This window comes from Copidosoma floridanum, unplaced genomic scaffold (genome assembly GCF_036245765.1).
Source record: "Copidosoma floridanum isolate Cflo_tuat_1 unplaced genomic scaffold, Cflo_Japanese_pri ptg000032l, whole genome shotgun sequence".
Classification (NCBI taxonomy): domain Eukaryota; kingdom Metazoa; phylum Arthropoda; class Insecta; order Hymenoptera; family Encyrtidae; genus Copidosoma; species Copidosoma floridanum.
In genome coordinates, this window is record NW_028321909.1 from 2485264 (window position 1) to 2512955 (window position 27692).

A 27692-nucleotide genomic window follows, 5' to 3' on the forward strand; every position below is an offset into this window, starting at 1 on the left:
TTATGCAATACCAATTATTTAATGCCAAGTACCAAGAAAATAAATTGATAAATGATGATGAAACAACAGACGAGGAAAGCAGTAATAAAGAGTAAGAAACTTGATTCAAAGTTCAATGATTGTCGAAACTGATTGTAACCAGTCGTAAGGGGGATGTATATTGCACTTTTTATTTCTATCAATATCGGAAAACAGTACATTTCACAATTTTTTTGTAATTACAGAGTCAACAACAGTTTTGGACAAAGAAAAACACAGAAGTATTGTTTTTCACCTCAACAGATATATATCGAATCTGTATTAGAGAAAGAAATTCTTTGTAAAACCCCTTTTGTACAAAAAATTATCTCGATTTAAATAGAAACCTCTTAACGTAGTTTAATATATTTAAAAATAACATTTTCGATCGATTTAAATAATTTACAACGAGAAAGCCACAAAAGAAATGAATTGTTTTTATTACAAACGATTTTTAAAAATTAAGTAAACATTATCTAAGCTGTTTCAACAGTGACGGCTACACCACAAATCAAGACGAAATTTTGTGCCAAAACACATTAATAGTAGAATTTTCAGTAGAATAGTGGAGTAGGCCTATTGGGGAGACCACTTAAAAAAAACGAGCCATATAACTTACCTCCAGGTGGTGTGGAAACAGTTATATACTTTCGGCCGTACAAGCAGATAACGTGTAACGCTGGTAAACTGCAGAAAAACTTTTTTTTTTCAAGTGTCTAAATTGTAATCCAAATTCTCGCGCTTTAAAACGGGAATGGTTTGGACTTGGGAGCTGGAATCCGAGATGCAAGGTGCTACCAACTTAAGCCTTGCATCCTCGGAAAAAATATTATGTCTCCGAGAGCTGCGTTGAAAGCAAAAACTTTTTTAAAAAATCGCGCACGGGATCCTCGTCACGCCCCCCCCCCCACTAGCCACTGTCCCTCTGCCCTCATTCACTTTCCATAGCTCTTCATTCTTTTCTTGGCGCCTGATGGCGGGGCATGTTGAGATGCTCACTCCCGCTAGCATTTATACTATAAGGTACGATTATTATTTATACTATAGATTTTATAGATAAATTATATAATAGGTAAGGTCCAGGTCATCAGAGAAGCCTGTGTACGAGGCTCCGTCGGTACACCACATCACCGGATCGCAATATACCTTGGTCAAGGAGGAGCACCTGTATGGTGGTAAGGATTCCCCTAATCTCTCATTTTGTTTGTTTTTGTTTCAGGTAGGTGCACATGGCCTGGGGCCTTTAACAGGAATAAGGATGTTTCTGTTTCGGATTATTGAGTTTTTGATGTTGAAGAAGTGCTTCCTGGTATGAAGCCTTGATCTCTGGCTGTGAGCCTTGGACGGTTGATAAAACCATGACTGATTCCTGGCCGTGAACCTTGGACGGTTGATAAGAATCGTGACTGATCCCTGGCATTGAGTCTATATTCTCCGACCTCGAGGCTTGGAAAAAAGTTTATTATGCCAGCTCAGCCTCATTCAATCTTGCATAAACACACTGAATGGATCTCAGGACCTAGTGCGGGCTGTTCATCATCTTGCGTACGAGCTACGCCTAGGAGTTACTAGAGGATCTTCTCCATGGCTGGTAATCATGTGATAAAAAATCTGACTGCTGGATAACCGGAAGAACTTCCAGCCTACTCCACTCATTGATCTGCAAAGAGAATAAAGGGGAAAAAGGATGACTTATACGCCATAGAGCCTTGGCCAGTAGTTTATTGGGCCATAACAGCTCCTTAGCTGAACATCGGGTTGTCAAGGTGTTGGTGCCTTGTCGGTCCTGCTGTCCCCTGATCTGCCAAATGTGACGTTTTCCGGGCAGTTTTTCAGCATTTCTAAGCTAATACAATCGTGTGAGGTATAGCCATCAAGGATCAATCAAAGAGATCTGCTTCTTCTATTTCGTTGAACTGACAAGTTTCTGAACCTGGTTCGGTAATGTTTCTTACTTCGGAGAAAAACACTAAGGTTTTACAGATAGTTACGGGGATTATAAACGTGCTCTTAATTAAGATCAGTTATGAGTACTTTCCTTACCTGAACTTGTCAGGTGGTTTGTTAAGCAGGGTAGTGCACGGTCTAACATTACTACAGTGGTCATACAATCCAGCGGGAAGTATAGAGGTTTTTAACTCTTGCAAATAAGTAGGGCATTTTATTTAATTAAATGAGTTACCATAATATGGCGTGTATATTTAAAAAACTATGGACTAAAATTTCTTTTGGTAATCCGGTAGTTCACAATGGCTGTGAGTAAGGTAAGTTAGCCATAGTATTTGTTGTATACTTCTAGGTGATCCATGGAAAACTCAATAAAAAATTGAGCTAACTCTTGTACTGGGCTTACTGGTCTCATTTAATGAGGGGCTGGCAGTGGAGGGTTATGGCAATGGAGATCTTATAAGATTATGATACAGACAAAGTTCTTTGGACCGAACATAGTTCTCTAGACTCAGGTCTTAAATATTTAATATGAAGCTCACGACAGTTCTATTACTTACCCAGAGTGAAGAACACAAAGGCATATTCCGATAAATTTCATTCACAAGTGTTTAATCTCACGTCTAAACATCTTATTTTTATTTAAATTTGCATTACAGGTGTATGCTCATAAATAGTGGAAGCATTATCACAAATTTCATTTCTGTAGTAGTCGTTCCCCACTCATTGTGTATAGGAAAATAATTAGGTGAACATTTTAATTAAGTTTAGCGCTTAACAGGACATAGTTGTAACACATTGAAACGTATACACACTACTGTTGAAATAATGAATTATCGCTTTCTTATACATCCGTTTGTAAAAATAATAATAAAATATACATTACTCTTGACAGTAAATACTCTAATTCTCAAGGGGAACTTAACATATAAGTATATCATTCTAAATGAATTTCACCCATTCCATGAAATTTCATCAATACCTGCATAGTAAGGTACTACAGCCACCCTCTATAATCTTGTTGAATTATAATTTTATCACCTTGAGTGGTCACTCAACACACTCTACAGACTGTATTTAAATGGTCATAGCAGAGTCGTCGTAAACCTCTGCTTTAACACGAATCGTCAATTACATGGGTTAAAAATAATCATTTTCAATTTGATAAATAATTGTGCATTCTACATACATATATAACCCAATAATCTGATAGATAACCCAATAATCTGATAGATAATTCCATAGTTCAATAGATAACCCAATAATCCAATGGTTGGAGAGAAAGAGAGAAACATTTTATCATCAGACTTTTAGGGTGTCATCATGACTAAAATCTGGAAACTTAAAGTAAAGATATGCATGACATTTCTCCTTCACATCACTATATATATATACTAGTGGTCCCCCTCTCGGCTTCACCCAAGACTTACTAAATGTAACACCGTAGTGTGTTGACATGTAATGTGAAACGTTTTCAGTTAGAAATTTTACATTTATTCCTAAAACTTCTCAGAACAAAAATCTTCTTAAAACATATTTGTTCGCAATCCATACAGTTTATTTGGTCAAATAATAAGATGCAAAAATTAAAAAAAATTTAATTATGCTGAAAAGTACCATGCGTTCTTTACGTCATAAAATAATCGTTGGCCATAAGAAGCCGTTGATTTGCAGTTTCTCTCGTGTAATTTACGAAAAGGGTTATTTTTTAAACTCCCAAAAATATATTAAAAAAATTTTTTTCTCGTATCTCACAACTTTATTACCAGAGCAACAAAATTCTCGAGCTTAACCTCTACAATTTTTATTGCCACAAAAATTCAAATAAATTTTTTTGTTATTTAAAAACCTGAATTTGGATCTACAAAGATTTGAGAAATTACTATGAGGGTAAAATGAAAAGCTGATCTCTCACGTTAAGGATTCTTAATTTGTCGATTTTTATGTTGCTGTTCCAACCACAATAAATTTTCTGCGTCAGTTTCTTGATGCCTAAAATTGAATTCATTAGATGCATTTGAAGTTTTCCTTCCAAATAATCCTCTTGTGACTTTTGTGATTCCTAATAGCTGTTTTCTGTCAACTTTGTTAAGTTCTAATATATTTGTTGGCAAGGTAGTTTAACGTCCAATTGCCGTAAAAAAGACCGGTGAGCTTCTTAAGTAAACTCTTTCTTGACTAAAGTTTACAGCAATCCTGACTGCCTGGATACCTCAGGGTGATCTTCTCTTTCCTGCTGTTGAAAACCAAGACTGATCAGAAGAAAAATTACAAAGTCCAAAGCTTTGGGGCTAGTTGTAGTGCTCTTTCCCAACGTCCCCTGGTATAACGTCGAAGACGTTGGTGTCTTAAGCACCTTTTTTTTTGCAGACTCAGTTGTTTTGATAATCTAAGGTGGAAAGATTGGTTCGTGACGCTTACCCATTAGAGACTCCCGTTGGCTCAAGTTTTTTTTTCCTTCATACCTGTTAGGTTTGGCCAGCGCAGACCTTAGAGAGGATCAGTGATTTCTGGTTTAATGCTTGGAGTCAAGAGGGTAATATAGGATCTTTACTGGGGTTCCCAGCCTTGCGACGAACAACTTCGCTCGTGACATCTGCCAGTGAATGACAGACTTAGTTTAATAGTAGCTGGCTTTACATAGTTTTTTAGTCGACAAATCGCTTCCGAGAATGGTAGTAAAAATTTATTTGTTGTTTAAACTTAAGTGGCCCTTAAAAGAACCAATGAGATTGATGGTTAAGTAGGGAACGTAAATACTTAAAATGGCCCTAAAAAGGGCCAGTGGTAAAACTTCCAGCTATTCCTTATTATCATTCCTGATGATGAAGAGCTGGCTGTCGGTAGCTTGACTTTTACCCTCGGAGTCTTTGTGTACGGAGACCGTATATGAGGAGGATACGCCGCTGACCAAAGAATATTTCGTCTTCAGGTTGTTTCCCGGATAACCAACTGGACATAGTTAGTCGGGAAAGTGGGCCTGGAGAATACCTTCTCTGTAGGTATGCCGTTAGAATGACCACTAACAAGTTGGCAGTTGTGGCTGCCTGTACTCGTCAGGGCTATCTTCCCTGACGTACATTTGTAGTAAAAAAATTCTCTGACGGCACCAGGCCAGATTTTGGTACGGCTACATAAGTTTAAAGTGTTGGAGCAGGATATGCTCTGGCTAGACACGTCTCATGGTATTCCACCGGAGACGTTATCGGTTAAAATAAATTTTTTAATGGTGACACTCATCAATCCTGGAGGTTCAAGGTGAAAGTAGACCGAAATCACTTATCCATTGGAGAAGAGCGTCATCGGTATCTAGGATACCCAGCTGCACGACGCTCATCTATTTTCCCGATGCAGCTCGATGAACTGCAAACAGACGACTGCGAAAACTATCGAAACTATTTTCAACATAAAAACCATAGTAAAACCATCTAGGAAGTGTCAAGAATCGGTATGCAAAATTTCAGCAAAATTGGTTTGGCAGTTTTCGCGGTTAGCGATTACAACAGTTTTAGCGACTTTGCTTTATATATGAGTAAGATGTATATATATATATGTATATATATATATATATATATATATATATATATATATATATATATATATATATATATATATATATATATATATATATGTATATATATATATATATATATATATATATATATATATATATATATATATATATATATATATGTACCTGTTATCATTATATGTTTGGATATGTAAGATTCATTGCATACTGCATGCAGTGTTAATAACATAATCCATGGCAAATCCAATACCTCCTGTAGGCATATTTTCCAACTCCCTTGAGTATTTATTTTAATTATTAGGTGCAAGCCTTTTCCACTATTGTGTAGTTAAACATATTTTCATGTGGGTTAACCCATGGACTAATGTAAATTTACATTAGTCCATTTTATTATCTATATAAATGTATTGGCACACTCTTAAGCTTCACCAAATCAGAAGGGGGCAACTATGCTGAACGTATGGTACATGGAGAAGCTAGTAGATTTTAAAAAATAACTAAGTTACGCAAGGAACTAATTTCTCTTGTATAGAAAAAAGTGAAAATAAGATGTATGGCATTTCTAAGAACAGTCATATATAAATTTTATATTTATTTTACAGTACTTTAGATATCTATTCCAATACAGAAATAGATTAGAAGGTAACTAACACATGTTAATAGATTAGAATTTTAGGACTCACCAATTTGATTTTAATTTTTTTTTGTAAAGTCGTAATTTTTACGAAATTTGTAATAAAAATACCTTAAGGAGTACTTTTATAAGGTTGTCTTTGTAAATTCATTTACATTTATTCAGTTAAGTATTAAGTTCTATTTTTTTTACAAAATTTCTTGCTAAAATATCTTTATGAGTATTCACATTAGATTTCTTGGTAGTTTTAGCTACATTTATTTAATCATTAAGTTTTGTTTTGTATGAAATTTCTGATTAGAATACTTATACTAGATTTTTTGTAGTTGTTTCATCTATATCTATTCAAGTATGAAGGAAAAGGACCATGATTATAATCAGTAAAGATAAAACCAATAAAGAAATAATTTTCTCTGAATCATCTTGTGGATTTGTATACTATCCGTGAATTTTTTCCATATTTGAAGAGATTGACAGCTCTAATATCAAAATAATTAAGTTTTCTTTGGACTTCGGTCACTAGCTCTAAACATCTACAAGTAAATATCCTCGAACAAGGAAATTGAAGTATAATTAATGATTAAACGAACTTCTAGTAAAGTTCCATCATAATTATACGAATAACTTGTTTGAGAATATTAGGATCCCACCTTTTGATATTTCAGTTCTTATATTTAAGTTACTATAAGAACGATATACATTTTTTTTTATATTATAGTGTACTGACCTACTATGGGTATGTACACTTTTCATTTCCTTTATTCATTGAATCATTTAACATATCGTTACATCATATCATTATAAACATTTCTCTTATTTTTTTCGATGTCATAACATGTCTTTTTTATATTCGCTTGTATGTTTGTATCTATATATCTCCCCGGTCACGCAGGATCAGTTATCGAGAAAGCTCTTCCACAATTCTTATTTTTCAATCGCTTTGTATTTTTTATTTTTATTTTAAAATTAAGCCTTATTCCTAAGTCGGTTTCATGGATTCAATACCTGGCAAGAACCATCAGAAAAAATCTGAGTGCCCCGACCGGGAATCGAACCTACGACCCCTCGAGAGCTGTGTTGTTTCGGTGGCTAGCACGCTAACCAAACGATATACCTAAGTAGTGTATTTTCTTTTGGTCCTTTTTTTCCCTCCCATGAGATCCACCTACTTGTACTCTAAACTAAATGAAGAGCTATGGGAAGTGAATGAAGGACTACGGCTAGCAGGATGGCGGGGGGGGGTCCCGCGCGCGATTTTTTAAAAAAGTTTTTGCTTTCAAGAGGCAAAAGAGCTCTCAACTGTGGCGTCATGTATGGGTTGGGAATGATACTACAAGTAAATATTTTCGAACAACTTATTCGTATAATTATGATTGACCTTCACTAGGAGCTCGTTTAATCACTAAAAAAACATGCGTTCACGAGAAAACAGCCGAGGTGGTCGGTTCTAGAACCAAACTAGAGCCATAAAGCTTATGGCTCACCTAGATTACTTCACTGTTTTCATTTTTTCAAAAGGAATAATTTTAATCACCTGTAGTTTACTATCAGTTTATTGAATTCTTACTGTTTAATTTTTCAGGATTTTTTTAATTCTTTTGCATATATATATACATATACATATATTTATATTTATATACACATTATACACGTATGTTTCTGTTCATCCCGTCTTTCTATACAATATACTATGTCAGTATACTAGCTTTATTTTTCTTATATCCTGTGTTCCTTCTGTCATTATTATTATTATTATTATTATTACTATCATTGTTATTAATATTATTAATATTGTTATAACTATATTCTCTTATAGTTATATTCTCTTCAGTCAATAGCTTACCCTTGCTTTAAGAATCCGGCGGGGGTGGTGGTTCAGGTGGGGGCCTTATGCGCTTTTTGTTAGGCTCCCACAAGTCAATCCTCATTCCTGGCCTCCCCTCTACATCTTGCATTTTCATGCCAATCATTGCTAGAGCCCGTAATTCATTGGACCTTCCCTCTAATAAATCATGTATGTTCAGCTCTCCTTGTTTATTTGACTCGATTAGATTCCTTACATGTTCTTTTTCTTTATGGTTGCAACCGGCTGTATCTACGAGTTGCATTATCTTATCGACCCCTTCTTGCTTCTCTAACTCTTCTTTGTCTTATGTGAAAATTTTAATTTTTTCCTTGTCATTTCTTTTTTCTTTGTTAAATAATCTTATCATTGCTTTCCCCAAGCTTTCGACGTCGTCCCCTTCGACGTCTTCTGCGTGCTTCCGGTAAATTTCCTCATATTCTAGCAGCTCTACTTCCAGAACAGGCACGTATTTTATTTCGGTACTTGTATTAATGCACTCTGCGACTATTTCACCATTAACATTCCTGGCTATAAAGTTCCCGAACAATATTCCTTCCTCCATTTTTTGGAGGGGTATCCAGCCATTTTCTGAATTATTTTTGCTTTTTCTTATTCGCGCATAAATTATTTGCCTCGATCTAGCAGGTATTTTAAAACACTCCGGCCTTACCCGTGGTATCTCTACGCTATCCAATTTAATGGTATTCTCGGCGGCGCTTATGTGGCCCTGGTATCGCTTAAAAATATCCCACCCTATGATTCCTTCCGCGTCAATTGGGAAGTCATGGGGGACTGCATGTAGTGTGCACTCTAATCCGTGCCACTGGGCCTGTACTCAACGTTTTGCGTGCTCCGTGAGTCACGCCGAAAATAGCTACTCGATACCTACTGTCTATTAGCATGTCTGTGCTTAGAAAATTAGCCTTTACGATCGAAATCTCTGCACCTGTATCCGCATAAAAAGTCGTCTTTTCATTCTTCAACTATGGTCCCTGTAACTGGACCGATGGTGGCATATGCCCTGTTCTCGCGAGTTTTATAGTTATCTTCGGAAGCTGCTCTATTTCTTCGTCGCGCTCTGAAAGCGCGAAAAAAAGCTGATCTGTCACTTCATGGATTTGTTATTTATTCACCGATTGTTACGCTACTGTTTTAATATCGATAAATTTTCTGCGTTAGATTGCGTGTGCTATACATGTATCGTATTACAAACTTATTCGTTTTGAGCTAGTTTGGAACGCCAAAATCAGTTACGTCAGCTAATATAGGTAGAATGCGATCAACGTTCGGTTAGAAAGATTAAACAACATAACTTTATCACTAGAACATAAATCAATTCTTTATTTCACACAATTTCATAAATACATTAATACTATTTATTAAACTAATTATTATAAGATATTTAAAATTTTACTACACATACAATACAGAGTTTTTTTTTTTATTTACAATGCTGATAAGAATACTAGAGCTTTGTACTATTTTAATAAATTACAACTTACAAATAAAGTAAAAAAGGTCTTATACAGAAGCTACAGAAATTGCGTTTGGTAGATTTTATAAATATATTTTTTTTTTTTTTTTTTTTTTTTTTTATATTGGGTTACCGTGACAGCCTATTGGCCCAGTCGCCGGGGCCACCCACTCACCATCTCTGTGTGGGGGTGTATTGCCACACCCTTTAAATCCTCTCTTTTTAATTGATATTATACAAATCATACCATGGGCACAGTGGAAGTATCTCCGGTGTAACACACCTTGTCAGTTAAGCTGACACTCTCTGCACCGGGGGGAAGTGCATCGGGTCAACTCGCCACTGTGTAGCCTGATTCCGAAGCATCGAATCCAGGCTAATTAGCATCCCCGGAGAAGCCCCATGTTTCAGGGGCCACTCCTCGCCGGTAAGGCCGGCGATCTCTGCCTGGCATCGGGCTGGCTAATCCCTACCTATTAGGCCCTAACACTGTTTCGCATTCACCCAGGCCCGAAGACCTGTGGAGCAAGGAAAAAACCCTGGAATTCCTCAGAAGGAAAATTCCACGGAAAAACCCGCCCCGAAACAGCCGGGGTTACATAGGAACTTTTTCCGGTGAAAACAGTTTTTTGAAAAAATCTGCACTCACCGGGAATCGAACCCACGACCCCTAGAACAGCGTTGTATCAGTAGCAAGCACGCTTACCACTGAGCCAACGCCGCTCTCTAGATTTTATATATATATTTACATGATATTTCTATAATTATTTTAAAGTTACAATGTAGAGTTTCCTCTTGATTAAGAAGAGAATAAGGACAACCCAATCTCTGCGGTTACACTAAGTAAGCAGTAGTATCTGATAATTTAGTGACAGTACAAATTTCTACTCATTCCAGCATTATTTTATGTGTTAACTATTATGTTTGGATATATTAATTTTGAATGCAATTTTTTTGTTTAAATATAGTAAGAAAAAACAAGCCCTTGATTTGGATTCTTGTGAATAGAAGCACAATTTGCTAAACGCTCTCAAAAATTAGAATTATGCTTTCGTTGGGCTCTTTTAAAAACTATAAATTGTAGCTTACAAAAATCAACGAGTGCGTACAAAAAAAAATTATTATGCAGCGTACAAGGAACGGTACTACATGAACGTATTGTTGAAATTTAATCGCTTCAACTTGTCCTTACTACCCCTCTGAAGATGATACGACAGTGACTACCGAGAGGAAACGAAGTTCAATTTGAATATAACATAAACTGTGGAATCTTCTCAGCTCAGTATAAAACACTAATGAAATGCTCATTGTGTTGGGCATCAATAAATGACATTTGATACTAATTTATATTAATAAGAGTGATCGTGCTTTAATTAACATCAGAAACAAAATTGCAGCATCAAATAAAATAACAAGAACTATCCATGAAACATAGTGTCGTAAGATTGTGTTCTGACGTACTCTTCGTAAAATTAGCGAAATACTTAATTGATGAAAAGAAATTACAAACCACATTCGACTTTTATATTAATAGTATATGTTAATTTTATTAATTTTTAAACTTTTAAATGGTATTGTTTTTCAATTAGTAATGCTTAATGATCGATGATAACATTAATAAAAATTTTTTATCATCTTTAGAAGATGATACATTGAATCTGCTATTGCTTGAGGTTATTGTTAAAAATATAGCTTCTGAAACATGCACATACTTTTGTGAAATTATCGATTTAATTTAATTTAATTAAAAGTTGTAGACAGCGATAATCAGTTTTTATCATGTTCCTTATTTTCTTGATTCGAATATTAATTTTTGCTTATTTTCTAAATATAGGGTTCAATTTACTACGTATAGATTTCTACCTGAAAAATATAGCTTGCAAAAAGTAATATGGTACATTACGTCACTAGGGCACAAAGTACAAACATGAGCGCCCAAAGGGCGCGCTTGTTTTAGGTTGGTGCCCGAGTTGCGTATAATGTTTTTCTTACCAAGAGCGCAAAGTGCGATTTTGCGCTCGTGTGCACACTTTGCGCCCAGTACATTACTTTGGGCCCTACGACAGAAAAATACTTTGGGCCCGGAGGGCGGAACAAACTTTTCTGCCTGTGGGCCCAAAATTATTACAAGGGCGCAAAGTGTGACCCGAGGGTGCAAAGCAGCAGTTGCACTTTGGGCCCATGGTAAGAAAAGGTTTTATTAAACAAAATACAGTAATAATGTTAGAAATTTCATTCTACTACAACTTTAGTAATTTATAGTTTAAAATTATTATTATTAAAATATGCTCATTATAGTCAGTAAGGGAATTGAAATCCAAAAAGGAGACTTCTTTAAGAAGTTGTCCAAATTGTAAAGTCATAATGGATATTAAGGTGGTTGGTGCGTAAAGTTCTCAGTGTCGCACGGAGTGAGGAGAATTTCGGTCTTTTTGTTTTACTCACTACATTTTTCAGTTACTTTTTTAGAATTTCCCTTGTGTGTCAATCGTAGCAGTGACTGCTATACGTATTATTTTAATTTTTCTGTGCAAGTCTCATGTTTATTTTACTATCATCGTAAAATTACCATTAATTTTCAGTGCAATAATTGTTTATTCTTAACTTATTAATAACTGATAAAAACAGTTTTAACTCTCAGTTAATTAAGTGATTTCGTATAAGTAAACACGTATTAGAGCTATTCCAAAAGGTAGAGCACGCGTACGTCTGGATCGATACTTTTGGAGCGTTCCAAAAACTATAAATCGCAGGTGCACGCCTAAAGTGCAGATTTTTTGTCACCTGAGTAGATTTTAGGTGACTTGTGTGATGAGTCTGATATCATTAATGTGAAAGATCCTTTATAAACAAAAAACATGGAGTTGAATCATAATCGGTCTATTACTGTAGCATTTGTGAGTATTTAACAACAATTTAATTTAAATAAACTATTTGAGTACATGCCTACATGTACAATATGAATAATTTGTATGAATATTAATTTTATAAAGCTCTTTTCACAATGTGTATCCTCTTATAAGTTAGAGCAGTTCAGGCGCCCGCAATTTCAGCTTTTCGAACGCTTCCAAAGTGTGCGCCCGCGAGCCCTGCCTTTTGAAATACCTTCGTTGTAAGCATCCACTAACTATGGCCATTACTATAACTGTATGCATTTTACTAAACATTTTTTAGAAATAGTTTTAAATTAAAATAAAAACATGTTTGTGTTTAATAAATATACGTTCCGTCGAAAGTCGACTTCACTAGTCGGTGCAGGCGCAACCACATATAGGAAGGGTACAGAAAGAGAGAGTAAGAGCTGTAAGGACACCGCGTTTTTGATTCATTGCGGCAAGCGAGCGTGACCAGCTAACACGCAAGAGAAGTGAGCGAGTATGCCAAGCAGATCCTCGTTGATTCTCGTTTGTTTGGTATGCCATGTACATTTTTGTTTAACTGTACTGGAATTCACTGGCTTATCTTCGGATTTGTGCGTTAATTTCATTCTAAGTACTCATTTAGGAGCATTATATGTTTTGTGTTCAAGGATTAAGGCGTCACGTATCACACTCGATCTCGATTTGATAAGTTTTAACAACTATCATTGCATGCAATTACAAGAATTTCGGTGTCTCTTTGAAGTTCTTGATCAAGACACGTTTTATAAGTAAATCGTGCGAAACTAAAGCTATTGGCATTGGTGCATCAAAACTTCATTTCAAGTGCGAGAGTCTTTTGCGATTGTAAACGTATGAATAATGTTCGTCTCGATTAATTTCATGCAGCGATTAACTATAGTGCAATGTTCTTTACGGCCCGCGATTGGAAATTGAATCATGGAATAACGTTAGATTTTATTTGTCAACATGGTGTGTGCTGCAACGACGTCATATATAACTATAAATTGGGACACACGAGTCCTTCTTGTTTACCAAACGCAGAAGCGCAAACGATTCCGCGAATACCTTTGTTAAAACAAGTGCACGTGCATCGGCGTGCGTTTTCATGCAATCAACACCGTTGACTTTTTTTTTACACACACGAGATAACTTATCCAGGCATGAACTAATACAGGTGTTCAATATTCGATTGTGCATCAAGCTAATATATTTTCTTTGTAATTATAAATAACTAGTGAAAGGACCACAGTTTCTAATTTCATTTCAAGCCCATCAGTGTCAATTATGCAATTGTTAGTGGACAACAGTATACACAATTGAAGCATTCAGCCTACATATTCTGCATAGGGACATCAGTCACTTTAATCAACACAAGCCCATCAGGGTCAATTCCGCAGTTGTTATTGGAGAACAGTCTACACTACTGAATACAGGCCTGCGCGTATGCAGCAAAAATCCATGGTATTTATTGTTCAGCTGCTCAATTTAATGAGTTGTAATCGCGTTTGCATGTTTAATTGCATATACCGTTAATTGTTTATTCATTTCTCATATGATTTTGGGCAAAATAATGCATTATTTCCATCGTTCTCTTCTCTTTAATTTGTAATTTATCAAGCAATCAAAAGGGATTTTTCACATGATTTTCCCTTCAAATACGTTGTATTTGTTTGTTGATAGCTATTACATAATCTAATATTTATTAAAACTTGTAGTCTAGTTTCAAAAAGTTTAACACTTAGAAAGTTTGGGGATTACTTAAAATTATTAACAAATTAATGTATTGAATAAGAGGTTTATATCAAACAAGTACTTATTTCATAAGAACTATTCGCAGATAGACCGCTTTTGTTTACTGGAAATTTATACAATACATGTACGCGTTTTATTATTATAAAAGGTAAGTTAAATGATTAATTATAAGCAACTGAACACAATATAAAATCACTGTATTCCACTAATAAACTGATAAAGGGATTTATTAACTATTAATACTTTATTTCAAGTCAATCGTATTTCTCAATATTTAATAAATATTTCTTTAAAATAAAAGTACATTAATAATAGTTATTAAGTATTGATTAAAAGCTAACTAATATTTATATCACAATCATTTATAGTTAATGAATAAAAATTTTATCAAGTGACTTTGTTTCACTTGCAATGTCATATGAAGTTAATATTGCTTATAAACAAAAATCATCTAGATAAATTATTTATATTTAAATTGTTTAACAATTAAATACGTTCATTTTTTTGTGAATTAAATAACTTTCATGTATTACAGCTATAAAGTTATAAACCAGTTGATAGTGGGTGCTTGGGTTCCCAAGTAAGAAGTCATACTTCTATAAAATAAAATGGCAAATAAAATAATTATAAATATAAGTATACCTCGTATGAAACGATATTATGTATAAAGGTGGTGCAATTATTGTTGGAATGAGTATACCTACATTATTTAAGTAAGGTTTTAATAGATATTTTAACATCTAATAAGAGAACAATTATAAACCATACCTTATGATACAATACAATACAATATATAAACAATATGTCAGCTGGCCAGTACAAGAATGTGCTTTTTCATCGAATCTTCTGATAGTTTCTAAACAATTTTCTAAGAAAATAAGTACAGTTCAACTTGTAACTTTATAGAAAAATCACTTTAAATTGGATTTATAAGATCTATGCAAAGCTCCCTTTTTTGTTTGCATGAAAGATCACTATTAGATGAACCTGTTCTTTTTCAAATAGATCTTTTATTTTTTAATTATTTTTTTTTTTAAACTCAAAGAAGGGGTGAAGTGTGCGTAAGTGTATGTAAGCACATCGATATGTGAAAAATAATTCCCAGTGTTGCAGCATATGTTTGAGCTCCTCTCACCTTTCTGAATTTTGTTCTTAATTACAAAGGAAAAAGTGTGAAAAAAGAAAATGTAATAAAAATTCATTGTTGTAATTATACAGTACAAAAATATTTTTTTTTCATTTATGAAAATTCTAAAAAAATGTAATAAAATCGTATGATCAATAATTTACTTATTTCAAAAGTAACCCATTAATAATAAATAAAGAAGTGTTCCAAATATTTGAAAAAACCATGTACGTAAGAGATATATTTTATTAAATAACTTATTTATTTAATGTAAAATTAAACCAAATGAATAAACCCACAACAAATAACAATTTACATTAAATAAGTTACGAACTGTAAGATAAAATGAAGTAATCAGATACCCACTGACAGGCCCGCTGATAGAAAAGTGGATAAGGGGTTTGCTCAGTGTGTAAGAGGACGTTCAAATTTTTTTGGAAACTGTTTTTTTGTTTTTTTTTTTAAATGTTGGATGTTGGATGGTGTACTGATATTATGACCGGACTTTTCCGGAGTATGGTCTTACTGTTTTTTTTAAGTGCCATTCGTGGGGTTCTTAGAATTCAGCTTGTGAGCTTAATTTGTATTTTTTTTTATTAAATAATAATCTTTATTCAAATAATATGGATAATTCATGTATTTATTTATTAAAGCAATTTAATAATAATTTGTTCTTTTGAATACAATTTCATCGGATCACTTTAACCACTTTAACAAGATTCAGAGTTAATTTTATTACTGATTAATAACTTACATCTATCACTGATAGTTGTTACTGCTGCTTCAGAGTTCTCTAATGCTTCGTGCTGTAACCGTCAGTGTTTTCTTAAACTACACGAATGAGTTCGTGGCCAGTAGGATGTTGCAATTTCTGCTTTCTCTGCTATCACTGGAATCACTTTCGGCGGGTCTCCTTTGCTGTACCTCGCTCTTTAGCGTAGTCCAATACTATTGATGTTCTCTATACGCACTCGAGTTGCCTCATCCAACACGTTATGCTTTACGTGTATAAGGTGCATTTTTATAGCATCAGAGCGAGTAAAAGAGGCCTTTGGTTGAATTAGGTCAACCAATGAGCGATGTTCTTGCAGACTGCGTTGACAGTTGCACGATGTTGTTACGTGTTATGATTTTACATATAAAGAAATAACAATACAACAGTACCAATCGCATTTTCTGACAAGTGCGATTGAGTTTTTGGGTCAGTGATAAAAGCTCGTATCAGTAATATTAGATAGCCAAATACAAGTTCAATTGTGACAGTAAGTTTAAAAATTTCGAAATTAATTCTTCTGAGGATTTTACAATCAATTTTAATTATACACACACACGCACACGTAAACGACGTACGAGCTCCTCTTTTTATATGAGCTTGTTTCATATTCAAAATACGTCTTATCTGAATTTTCACGGACGGATAGTTTTTAGTTACAATATAATTTGTATCAACTAGAGATGTAACACCAGGACCGGAAGTACGTCAAGAGGGGCAGGGTAAAGGGGGAGAATCGAGCAAAATCTACTTCTGTTACACTTTTTCGCAAGGTCACCAATCTAAAATCATTGATTTACACTGTAGGGCAGAACGCACTTATAAAAGTATAACTTTAAAAGTGTCCAAAAAAAATTGCTATTTTAAATTTATAATAAACTAGCTAGTACCCACGGTTTACCTGCTTTTTAAAAGGGATTTTGTTTAAGATGAGTCCAACAATATGATTATTTTCCAGTCATGCAAATAGTATTGCATAAAGTATGAAATAAAATATCTTAAACGGTTTTATACCGGTTTATTTTAACACTTAATTTTAACAAAGCTTTTTTGCTTTATTAAATTAGATAAGATAATAAGAAAAATGATACTGCAAAACATATCTACAGACAATATTTTCTGACTTTTTGTCATGAGCGTGGATGTAAAGGGTCTTGGCTGTTGACACCTACGAGCAGCCCACGTATAATTGCCCGCGAGAGAAGCAGGGGCTACCTAGGTGTATGCTGGCTACTTTTAGAGTTTAATCCTGGCTTCTATTGATGGTAATGGCAAATGCCAGCTTCAAAGGGAACTGTAATCTTTTGAATTAGACAAATTTATCGGAATCATGGGTATCCTGGGTATCAAGACCATCTCATCCTTGGCCTCATTAGAGGATGGTGGCCTGTACAATGTAGCACCTCAGCTTTTTAACGCATAACCTGGTACCATGACACAGTCTAGGCACGTTCTAGTAGTAATTCGTCAATTGTCAATACTGTATCTAATGACATGTAACTACTTATTCCACCCAGAACTGCGTCTGTTATGTTGTTGTTGATTTATCCCACCAATTCATTCATCTCCCATCAATTTTTGGGCGCCAAAATGGTCATCTTGCACAACCAATTCTGGCCAGGTTTTGTTGTAAGTTCGAAAATATTTTATTAATGAGGACATCTACCGAGCTTACAATATTTCCTAGTCCATTTGTACCAGTTGTTAGGCCATTGACGTCCACCGGAGTTTGCGAAGACTTCAGACTCCTGGTCATTAAAAATCTGAACTCTTATGTTGATCTTCAGCTGTAACCGCTCCACCTTACTTTACAACGGTAACGCCTTGAGGCAGGCGTTAATCTCGTATGAAGCAGTACCACGCTATATAACTATCAGCATCTGCCGAAAATCACCTGCGAGCAAAACAACTACTCGAATTATTAACGTCCCATTGGATATCTTGCAAGCTGCGATCCAGTGCTTCTACCACTCGCTTGTGTGACATAGTGCATTCGTTCCACACGATCCGTTTGCACCATTGTAGTAAAGTATCTTGACTATTGCTTTTGCTCATGTTGCGAGTGGGCGTTTCTTCACTTGCAAGGTTCAGCGGGAGTATAAATACTGAATGTGCGATTCTGCCCCCACTCAGCAAGGTGACTGCCAGAACAACCTGTCTGGCTTTGCTCTCCTGTGCAAGCTGTAAGCTTAGGAGGTAAGTTTTTCTGGTACCTCCAGGTGCATACAAAAAAAAACAGGCCATCTCCTCCACTGGCTTTGCGGCCAGTAATAAATTAAAAATTTGCCATTGCACCTGTAATAACACGGGCTTTGTTTGGGCAACATGGGCCCCTAAAGCAAAAGTATTCATTAAAATCCATTAGCACTTTGCCAACCATCGCAATAACTTTGTCTTTGATGAGTTTTAGCGCTTCGGTAAAAACTAACTCATCGTAAGCTGAATTAGTCGCTTGGTATAGCGAGCAATATCTTCTAATAAAGCAACCTCATACTTATCCCATAATTGTCTAGGGTTGGAGAGTTTGCAGGTGCTTTTCATAATCGAGAAGAGTTCTCGCAGCTTAGTCGGTGACGGGCATAATATGGCGTCCTCAATCGTTACCTCCCATTGGCTGTCATCTTCTAACAATCCCATCACCTCAATCGCTTTTCTGAAAGTGGCCTTTCCTTATCCATCTACAGTTCTTAGAGCTTGAAAACTGTTAGGACCTCGTTATCTAATTAGCAACAACCGTACATAAAAACACTCTAAATTTATTATGTGTACGGTGTTAAGTCTGCTCAAAGCATCTGAGAACTTCACTTCAGGCTATCCATCGACAGGTGTTCTCTGCACTCAATCCTTCCACTCCTTACACGATGCGTTCTACGTGCAATACCGTGGCACTTCTACGTAGAGTAAGGTCTGAGCAAACCCGTCGTCCTGGCATAGGCGGAAATATGCGATAAGAGCTGCAAAACCCTACATTCATGTGGGCGTCAGACATCTTGAACAAAAGTGGTGAATTAGGAACAACCCAGCTGTTGTCCACAGTTATGTTTTGTCCGGCACCTCTGACGTGACTTTAAACCGTACGTCTATCATCCACGGGCGCTCTAAGCCTGTATAATGGGTAATCATATTCATTGGTGTGCGTATCTTTAATGAGCGATTAAGGATATTTTTTACTGCATTTCTCATTCTTTGTGCAACAGGCCGCACTGTGTAAATCATGCTTCTAGTGACGGTGTCGTATAACTTTTTGTCTTCAATTGTGTCGGAAAACTTAGCAGAAACAACTGCATCTGTTTGTTTGGGAAGTAATTTTTCTTTAAGCCATAGCAATAAATTTATATATGGAGGATCGCGTTTCTGCCATTCAATAGAGTACAGAAAGCACTGCATCTTACCGTATATGTTGCCCTTAACAAGAAGGGCCACCAATTTTTTGTATGCTGCACAGCAGCAAATTCAAATTAAATTCATGGACTATTATATAAAATGCGTGAAAGTTCATGCAAAACCTTTTTTTTAATTCAGATGGTTTGAGGAATATTGAAGTAATAACCCTTTTCTTCCTTTCAGTATATTACTAAATACTGCACAGCATCGTAGTACTGATGGGTATCAGCGATTCTAGTGAGCAAGTCATCGTCCTTGCGCAGGACGATGTCTCTGGAAGCGGTGGTGTCAGCGACTACGACCGTGGCCGCCACCTCGACCGCCATCGGCAAGTTTTGATTTACAATGGCCCGCTCAACACTTTGGATTACTCCACAACGATGGTCTGTCTTCATCTCATCATCCCCCACAAAATATATTTGTAAAAATTTTGGCTGTCCATTAGGTGGAGGCAACAGTGAATCTATTTTGTGGTGTATTTGACCTTACACCGTAAACGTTGAAGAAAATCCAGAAATGATTAGGATTTTGTCCGCACCGAAGAAAACATGCATTATATTTTTTTAACAGTTAAGAAACCATCTAGACTTATCCAATGCACCTGTAAACAATGTTTTTAATGGCTTCACAGGCTCTTCTAAAATGGGAATGGTGACTTTACCCCGCGAGCAACACATTTCCGCCCTTTCCTCATTCCATTCTTAAGCCCCATAATGATCACAAACATTATCCATCTAGCAAATTTTAATGAACATGTCGTCACTATGGTCTAACGTCGCATCATACTGACACGCACAGTTATCAAACATCCTCCACGAGTTTCTTGTAAACGTTTGCCAGCGCACAGCTTGACGCTCAGTGACTACAAGACCGCAAGCATTTGCCTCATCTGCTGTTTCAGACATACGCTAAAAAGCAGTACGCTCAGCATTTTCTTGGCACCAAAAAAAAAGCTTCTTAAAGTGTCTCAGGGGCATGTTGAGAGGCTATGTATACAGCATTTTGCTGGCAGCGTTCATCAGCTCGATCTAATGTTTCCCCAGCTCTAAATTCAGCCTGGCAGGCTGATTCCTTACTTTTACGTTAATAAGCAATGTGACGTGGTAGCAAAATCTATCACGTCACTGTGTACCTGTGTTTGGAGCAAGTCATTGGTGGCTACCGAGTCCTATAATGATGTACATGTATTTCAATCTATAATGCTTTATAACACATTATATTGTATGTGTTCTCGGTCCCGTGGACTACGAGCCAAGGGGAGAGAGAAGGACCGAAAACAAGGAGAGATGTTGAATGTGTGAGAGGTATGGCTCAGTGAGTGTGTGTATAAGACGGAGGAGGGAGAGGAATAAGCTCACGACGCGATGGGGGCAAACCAAGGGCCAGATGGCCGCGACGGAGACTGAGTTTTTGAAATCTCTAACAATTTACCGGTTTTTAGGAGTGTTAGAGATTTTTAGGATGTCAAGGAAGGAACGCGCGCACCTACGCCAGCAGACCGCTTTGTATAGGCAGTATTGGGCAGAGTAGCATCGAGGACAGACCGTATCGGGATACATAGGAACAGTGATGGGCGAGAGGTGAGAAGAATGTTAGCAGGGATTATAGAGGAGAATAATTAGTGGAGTAAAATTAGGAATTAAAGGAGAGAAACCAGAAACAAAAAAGCGGACCTTGGAGAAGAGCTGTGGAAAAGACGAAGGAGGGTAGCCGCAGAGTGCCCTGTCGACAGCCAACCGTACAGCCAGATCACCGCGACGATCAGGACGAGCTTCAGGTAGCAACAGGTGGTTGCGAGAATAGTGAGAAGGTAGGTGTACTTTACGCTAGGTGGTACACCAAGACCGGCTGCCAACAGCCAGGCCCAAAGACGAGTTCGGTGGAGAGAACGACCAGGAGGTGTTTGAACTAAGACGTTGGCCCCGATATCAGTGTGCCAATATATATATATATATATACTAGCAGCCCCCCGTCTCGGCTTCGCCCGAGACTTACTAAATAAAACACCGTAGTGTGTTGACACGTAATGTGAAACATTTTTAGTTAGAAAATTTTACACATATTCCCGATACATCTCAGAACAAAAATCTTCTTATTAAAAACATATTTTTTCGGAATCCATATAGTTTATTTGGTCAAATAATAAGGTGTACAAATTCAAAAAAATAATTATGCTGAAAAGTACCGTGCGTTCTTTATGCCATAAAATAATCGATGGCTATAAGAAGTTGTTGATTTGGTTTCTTCTGTGTAATTCACGAAAAGGGCTATTTTTTAAAGCTGTTAAGATTTAAAACCCCCAAAAAATTTATATTAAAAAAAAATTGTTTTTTCTCATATCTCACAATTTTATATTTTATTACCAGAGCAACAAAGTCCTGGACCTTAAACCCAACATCTTTATTGCCACAAAAACACAAATACATTTTCTACTCATTAAAAAATCTGAAGTAGGATCTTTAAAGATTTCAGAGATTGCTGTGAGGGTACAATGAAAAGCTGATCTCTCACGTAATGGACTCTTAAGTTGACGATTTTGACGCTGCTGTTTCAATCTCGATAAATTTTCTGCGTCAGTTTCTTGACGCCTCAAATTGTATTCATTAGATACATTTGAGGTTTTCTTTCCAATATACCCTTTTGCGACTATTGGTATGCTTACGACTTTTATGACCCCTAAAGGCTATTTTCAGTCAACTTTGTTAATTTTAATACATTTGTTCGCAAGGTAGTTCGACGTCCGATGGCCCTAAAAAAGACCGGTGAGCTTCTTAAGTTAACTCTTTTTTGACTGCAGTTAACAGCAATTGTGACTGCCTGGATACCTCAGGGTGATCTTCTCTGGCTTACTGTTAAAGACCCAGACTGATTGGGAGAAAAATTACAAAGTCCGAAGCTTTGGGGCTAGTTGTAGTGCTCTTTTCCAACGTATCCCGGTATAACGTCGAAGACGTTGGTGTCTAAAGCACCTTTTTTATTTTGCAGATTTAGTTGTTTTGGTGATCTTAGATGGGGAGATTGGTTAGTGATACTTGTCCAGTGGAGGCTGTCCCGTTGGCTCAAGTTTTTTTTCCTTCATAGCTGTTATAGGTTTGCCCAGCGCAAACCTTGGAGAGGATCAGTGATTCCTGGTTGAATGCTTAGAGTCGAGAGGGTAATATAGAGTCGTCGGTCACCGGGTTTCCCAGCCTTGCGAAGAACAACTCCGCAGGTGACGTCTGCCAGTGAATAGCTGACTTGGTTTAATAGTGCCCGTCTTTAGTTAATATAGTCTTTTAGTTGACGAATCACTTCCGGAAATGGTAATAAAAATGTATTTGTTGGCAAGGTAGTTTACACTAAGGTGGCCCCTAAAAAGAACCGATGAAATTGATGGTTAAGTAGGGAACGTAAATACTTACAATGGCCCTAAAAAGCGCCAGTGGTCAAACTTCCAGGCTATTCTTTATTATTATTCCTGATGATGAAGAGCTGGCTACGGGTTGCTTGATTCTTACCCTGGGAGTCTCGATGTACGGAGACTGTGATGGAGGGAGGTACGCCGCTGACCAAAGAATATCTCGTCTCGGGTCGTTCCCCGGATAACCAACTGCTCAATTGCTCATCTTTAGACGGGAACATGTGGGTAAGCGCGTTGGGGACGCGTCGACGCGACTACCAAGAAGGTAGCCGTTGTGGCTTCCCGTGCCCATCAGAGCTGTTTTTCCTTGCTTACATTTGTAGCCCCAAATTCTTTAATTACACCAGGTGGGATGTTGGGACTGCCACACAACTCTGAAGAGTTGGTGCAGATTGTGCTCAGGCTAGATATGTCTCCTGGTATTCTGGCAGAGACGGCATCGGTTGGAATTAATTTATTTTTCTTTGATCGCACTCGTCGAGATTCAGGGTGAAGGGACACTTAGATTCCTTCCCCTTAGAGAAGAGTGTCGTCCGTAACCGGGATACCCAGCTGCAGGACTATCATCAGCATTCTCTGAACAGCTTGATGAGCTGCCGAAGCTCGACGATACAGCTAACGATACGCTCCGGCCTATTATAACCACACTTATTTAATTGTGTTGCAGGTAGCTTCGATTTTATGTCGACGCCACCTAGCGGATTTTACTGAACTAAAGTGAAAAGCTGGCGTATTTTTGCAAAACTTTGAGCTCATTTATTGCTATTGTTATTAAATTTTTTAAGATAAAAACTATACTAAAACCATCTAGGAAGTATCATGAATCAGTGTGCAAAATTTCAGCAAAATTGGTTCAGTAGTTTTCGCGGTTAGCGATTACAACGGTTTTAGCGACTTTGCTTTATATATTAGTAAGATATATATATATACATGCAAATTGTAATCAGTACCTTCACGAAATTAGGCACACCATAAATATGGTGACCCAATCTAAAATGAAGGTTTTCCCGGTCTATTTCAATTACGGCTGGCACCCCAGACTGGTGAAAAGTTTCCGGAGAGAGGTTCAGACCACCAAGACTATGAAGAAGATAGGACCTGAGGCTCAGGTGGACAGGATGAAAAGGTTGGATACGTTGCTGACCTAGTAGCTAAGCATATAAATACGGCGAGGGAAACCCAGGTGGAGCGATTTAATAGGAATAAGAAAGACGTAAGTTCTCCGATAGGAACCCTAGTACTGCGAAGGACCCACCCTTTATTCGATGCGTCAAAAAAATTCTTGGCGAAACATGCACCTAAATTTAAAGGACCCTTTGAAATAATTGAGGTTAAGTCGCCGACGGTCTATGTGTTAGGAGAAGGGGATGGGAAAAGTCGCCGTCTCAACAAAGCTCACGTATGGGAACTTAAACGACACGTGCTGAAGAGAGGACAAAAGTAAATTAGGTAGGACAGGGAGAGGATGACTAAGTTCTTATTTATTTTGTTTTTTCAGGTATACAGAGTCTAGTTGAGAGTTAGAAACATCGAAATGGAAGGTAGTCAGCTTTTGTTTTCGAACCGGTCGGAGAATGCCCAAGAGATAGGGCTGGAGAGAGAATTTGAATTTGAATTTGATTTTATTCTAGACTAAGGACTCCAACGGTCCTACATAGTCCTGCACAGTCGGCAGTTTACACAATCATAACAATATTAATTGTAAATCAATATTCACACAAAGTCTGTACAGTCAAATTATAAAATACATACAAAAATAAGATTAATTAGAATAACGAAAGATAAAATGAATAAAAATAAAAACACAAGAACACAAAGAAAATAAAAAAAAATAATAAAGTACAAATTTCATGAAATTTCACAAGCACAGTTAACTTGTCCGCTCACTATACTGGACCCGAAGGAGATGGTCCAAGAGTCGCTTCCTGAATCCAGGTCGTCCACAAAAAGAACGAATATCCACCGGAAGACTATTCCAAAGCGTGGCAGCTTTAATACGGAAAGAGCATTTAAAGAACTCCGTCCTAGCCCAGGGTATCTCCAGGTCCAGTGCACAACGTCTCCTAGAGCCCCCAATGGTGCTTTTCCGATAATGAAACTTATCAAACAGATACTGTGGCTCCTCATGTTGTAGTACGGAGCACAGTAAGCAGATACCAACGTAATCCAAACGAAGACTGTACTTAAGAATGGCAAGTTCGATGTACATCGGACTTATGTGCTCAAACTTTTTAATGCCCGTGGCATATCTGACTGCTGCATTTTTACTTCTCTGGGCCTTCATTTGCAGTTCTGCAGACATACCGAAAAACAGGCTCCCACAGTACTCATAATACGGGAAGATAAGTGACTTAATAAGCATTAAGCGCGTGCCTCGAGGTATCGAGTCACCACACTTTCGAAGTCGGGAAAGGGTAGCATAGCTCCTCCGCGTTGTTTCAATCAGCTGCGGCGCCCACGTGAGTGTGCTATCCATGATGACACCAAGTATCTTTACTGCGCTGCAGTACACGAGGAGGGCCGGAGAAAGAGAGAGAGAGAGAGAGAGAGAGAGAGATAGTATCTGGAATCCGATCCAGAGGGAGAGGGAGTTGAAATCAAATTAGCGGGAAGAAAGAAGAGAGGTAGATTAGAGAAGGTAAAGGAAGAAAAAGACGGGCCAGGAAAAGGAGGGAGAAGGCAGCAAGAAAAAGGAACAAATATATTGGACGAGGAGGCCTATGGACTGGTGGAGTTATTCGACGAAGGGCTGAAAGAGGAGTTGGACTGATTGTTGTGGAAGGTTGGAGGGGTATCCCTCCTAAAGAAAGTTTGGAACAAGCCCCTTCATAATTCGGACGAAGAGGACGATACCGACTCCGATTCTCTCCTCCGTTTTAAATTGTGGCCCTTGGGATTTTCCGTGGGACCCCCTCGGCCCCCCGTTATGGAGAGGCAATTTGAGAGCCTGGTGAGCCAGATGGGATTGTGGAAAACCCAGACCACCTCCACTACCACGGTATCGAAGCCCTCATGTGGTTGGTTGTCTCCACCGGGACTAATGGCAATTACTGGTGGCCCCCAGAGACCTCCAGAAGAACCAGGACGTTGTTTCCGCAGAGTTTTCCCAAGAGCCCCAACCACTCTGCCAAGACCGGTACCGAGGAGAAGGGAACCACTTGGACGTATGTTTCCATCGAACCTCATGGACGATTTCTCACTGAAAGGGTGGAGAGTTGGGACATGTTCTCCTCTGTTCCCCCGAGACCAGAAGCATCTCGAGGATTAAAAGCCATTCTGGAAGAACCCCCGGGGAAAAAGGGACCTACAATCAAGGTGGTCCAAATCTTCCACCCTCCAAATCGAGAGAGGGGTTGGTCGCCTACAAGACCATCAAGGCAGTAAGTACCATATTTGGCAGCCTACTACCTATTCCGATCGACCCATCCTTAGATCCTCCCCCCTTCCGATGCTTCAACTGTTGGCAGCTGTGCCAAATTTTCATAAAGTGTCTCAGACCATCCGTGACGCATTGTCAGGACTGTGGGCGCCGGGAGGTAGGGATAGAGGATTGACCCCGGTGTGGCTCTGAGAAGAAGCGCCGACGGGGAGAACGGAAGAGGGGAGTAGCGGAATTGTCGGTACACCCTGGCGAGGTCATCAACTTAGTGACCCGCCTAGATCTAACCAAGGAAGGGAAGCCATGACCCCTTTTCACCATACAGAGTACCCTTGCCGATTCCAAGACCGCTGTCAAGAACATCAGACCAAGGAGACGGCAAGGGGAGCAAGGAAGACTGAGAATCCTGCGAGTGGTTATGGATCGACCACTGGTACCCCAGACCTCCGAGGTCAGCTGGAGGATTTACGGGCCAAGAAAAGGAAGATGGTAATGTATTACAAGAGGGTCGAGGAGGAGTGAGAAAAGAGGAAGGCCCATATCCAAAAAGAAGAGCGAAAGAAACAAGATAGACGGCAAGTAGAAATATCGAGGAAACAAAGAGAGGAAGAACTTAGAAAAAAGAAGAAAGAAAAGAAATAGCAAGAGAGAAAGTGAGAGGAAGAACAAAAGAGAAAAAAGGAAGAGCGAGAGAAGAGATGGGTGGAACAACAAAGGAAGAGAAAAGAAGAGGAGCGAGAAAGAGAAAAGAAATAAAGGGAAATACAAGAGAGGAGACGGATAAAGCCGCGGAGAACGGAAGGAGGACGGGGAAAAGAAAGGAAGGGAACGACAAGAGAGAAGACGGATAAAGCCACGAAGAACGGAAAGAGGAGGGGGAGAATAAAGGAAACGAAAATGGGAGAAGAAGGGAAAAGGGAAGGGGAGAATCAAGGAATAGAATAGACTGAACTGTGGGATAAAATAATGGTGGACTGAGATCGAAAGAAGAAAAAAGAGATGGAAGCTCAAGAGAACAATAGGAAGAGAGAGAGAGAGAGAGAGAAAGAAGAGGAGGAGAGGAAGAAGCACGAGAAGTGGAAGAACGTGGATAGATACCAGAAGGAATTAAGGAGAGGATTGAAGAAAAGTGGCTGGAGAACATCAGGAGGAGAAAGGAAGAGGAGCGAGAGCTTCGTCAAAGAAGGAAGTAAAAGGCGAACGAAGACAGGAGAAAAAGGAAGAGACAAAAACGAAGAAGTCTCGTAGACAGCATAAGTCAGAGAAATGTCGTTTATCGGGATCAAAAGGGAGCCCACATATGAGGTATCGGAGCCACCGATCCCGCTCAAGGAGGCATAGCCTTCACTCCCGTAGTGGTCGATTGGAAGCGGCCCTCCGGCTGGTGGAACGCATCGACGACTTGCCATCCATCACCAGGTAACAGGTGTTGGATGGCACCTTCCAGAAGTTGTCCTTACCACCCTAGAGTTGGAAGCCACCAGATCAGTAAAGATGGAGCCAAATAAGGCAGACAGTAGGATAGGATGCAAGGAAGCCGTGGGCA

At 38.0% G+C, this 27692-nt stretch overlaps 2 protein-coding genes across 2 annotated transcripts; both read right to left on the reverse strand.

Moving 5' to 3' along the window:
- Nucleotides 1–1261: 1261 nt before the first annotated feature.
- On the reverse strand, nt 1262–18620 carry LOC149373324 (uncharacterized). The gene is made up of 4 exons (XM_089597458.1): nt 18413–18620; nt 17878–18316; nt 1575–1678; nt 1262–1464 (listed from the first exon to the last, which is right to left on the reverse strand). The coding sequence occupies exons 1-4, from the start codon at nt 18618–18620 to the stop codon at nt 1262–1264; spliced, it is 954 nt and encodes a 317-aa protein (XP_089453584.1).
- Nucleotides 18621–24637: 6017 nt separating this feature from the next.
- On the reverse strand, nt 24638–25243 carry LOC149373325 (uncharacterized). Its single transcript, XM_089597459.1, has one exon. The coding sequence runs from the start codon at nt 25241–25243 to the stop codon at nt 24638–24640; it is 606 nt and encodes a 201-aa protein (XP_089453585.1).
- Between the last annotated feature and the right edge of the window lie 2449 nt (nt 25244–27692).

Coding starts and splice junctions, on each gene's coding strand:
- LOC149373325 (XM_089597459.1), bottom strand. CDS start 25,243: ATGGATAGCACACTCACGTGGGCGCCGCAGCTGATTGAAACAACGCGG.
- LOC149373324 (XM_089597458.1), bottom strand. CDS start 18,620: ATGGGATTGTTAGAAGATGACAGCCAATGGGAGGTAACGATTGAGGAC. Junction 18,317..18,412: donor ACTAATTCAGCTTACGATGA/GTTAGTTTTTAC, acceptor CTTTTGCTTTAG/GGGCCCATGTTGCCCAAACA. Junction 1,679..17,877: donor AGTAGTTGTTTTGCTCGCAG/GTGATTTTCGGC, acceptor TTCTCTTTGCAG/ATCAATGAGTGGAGTAGGCT.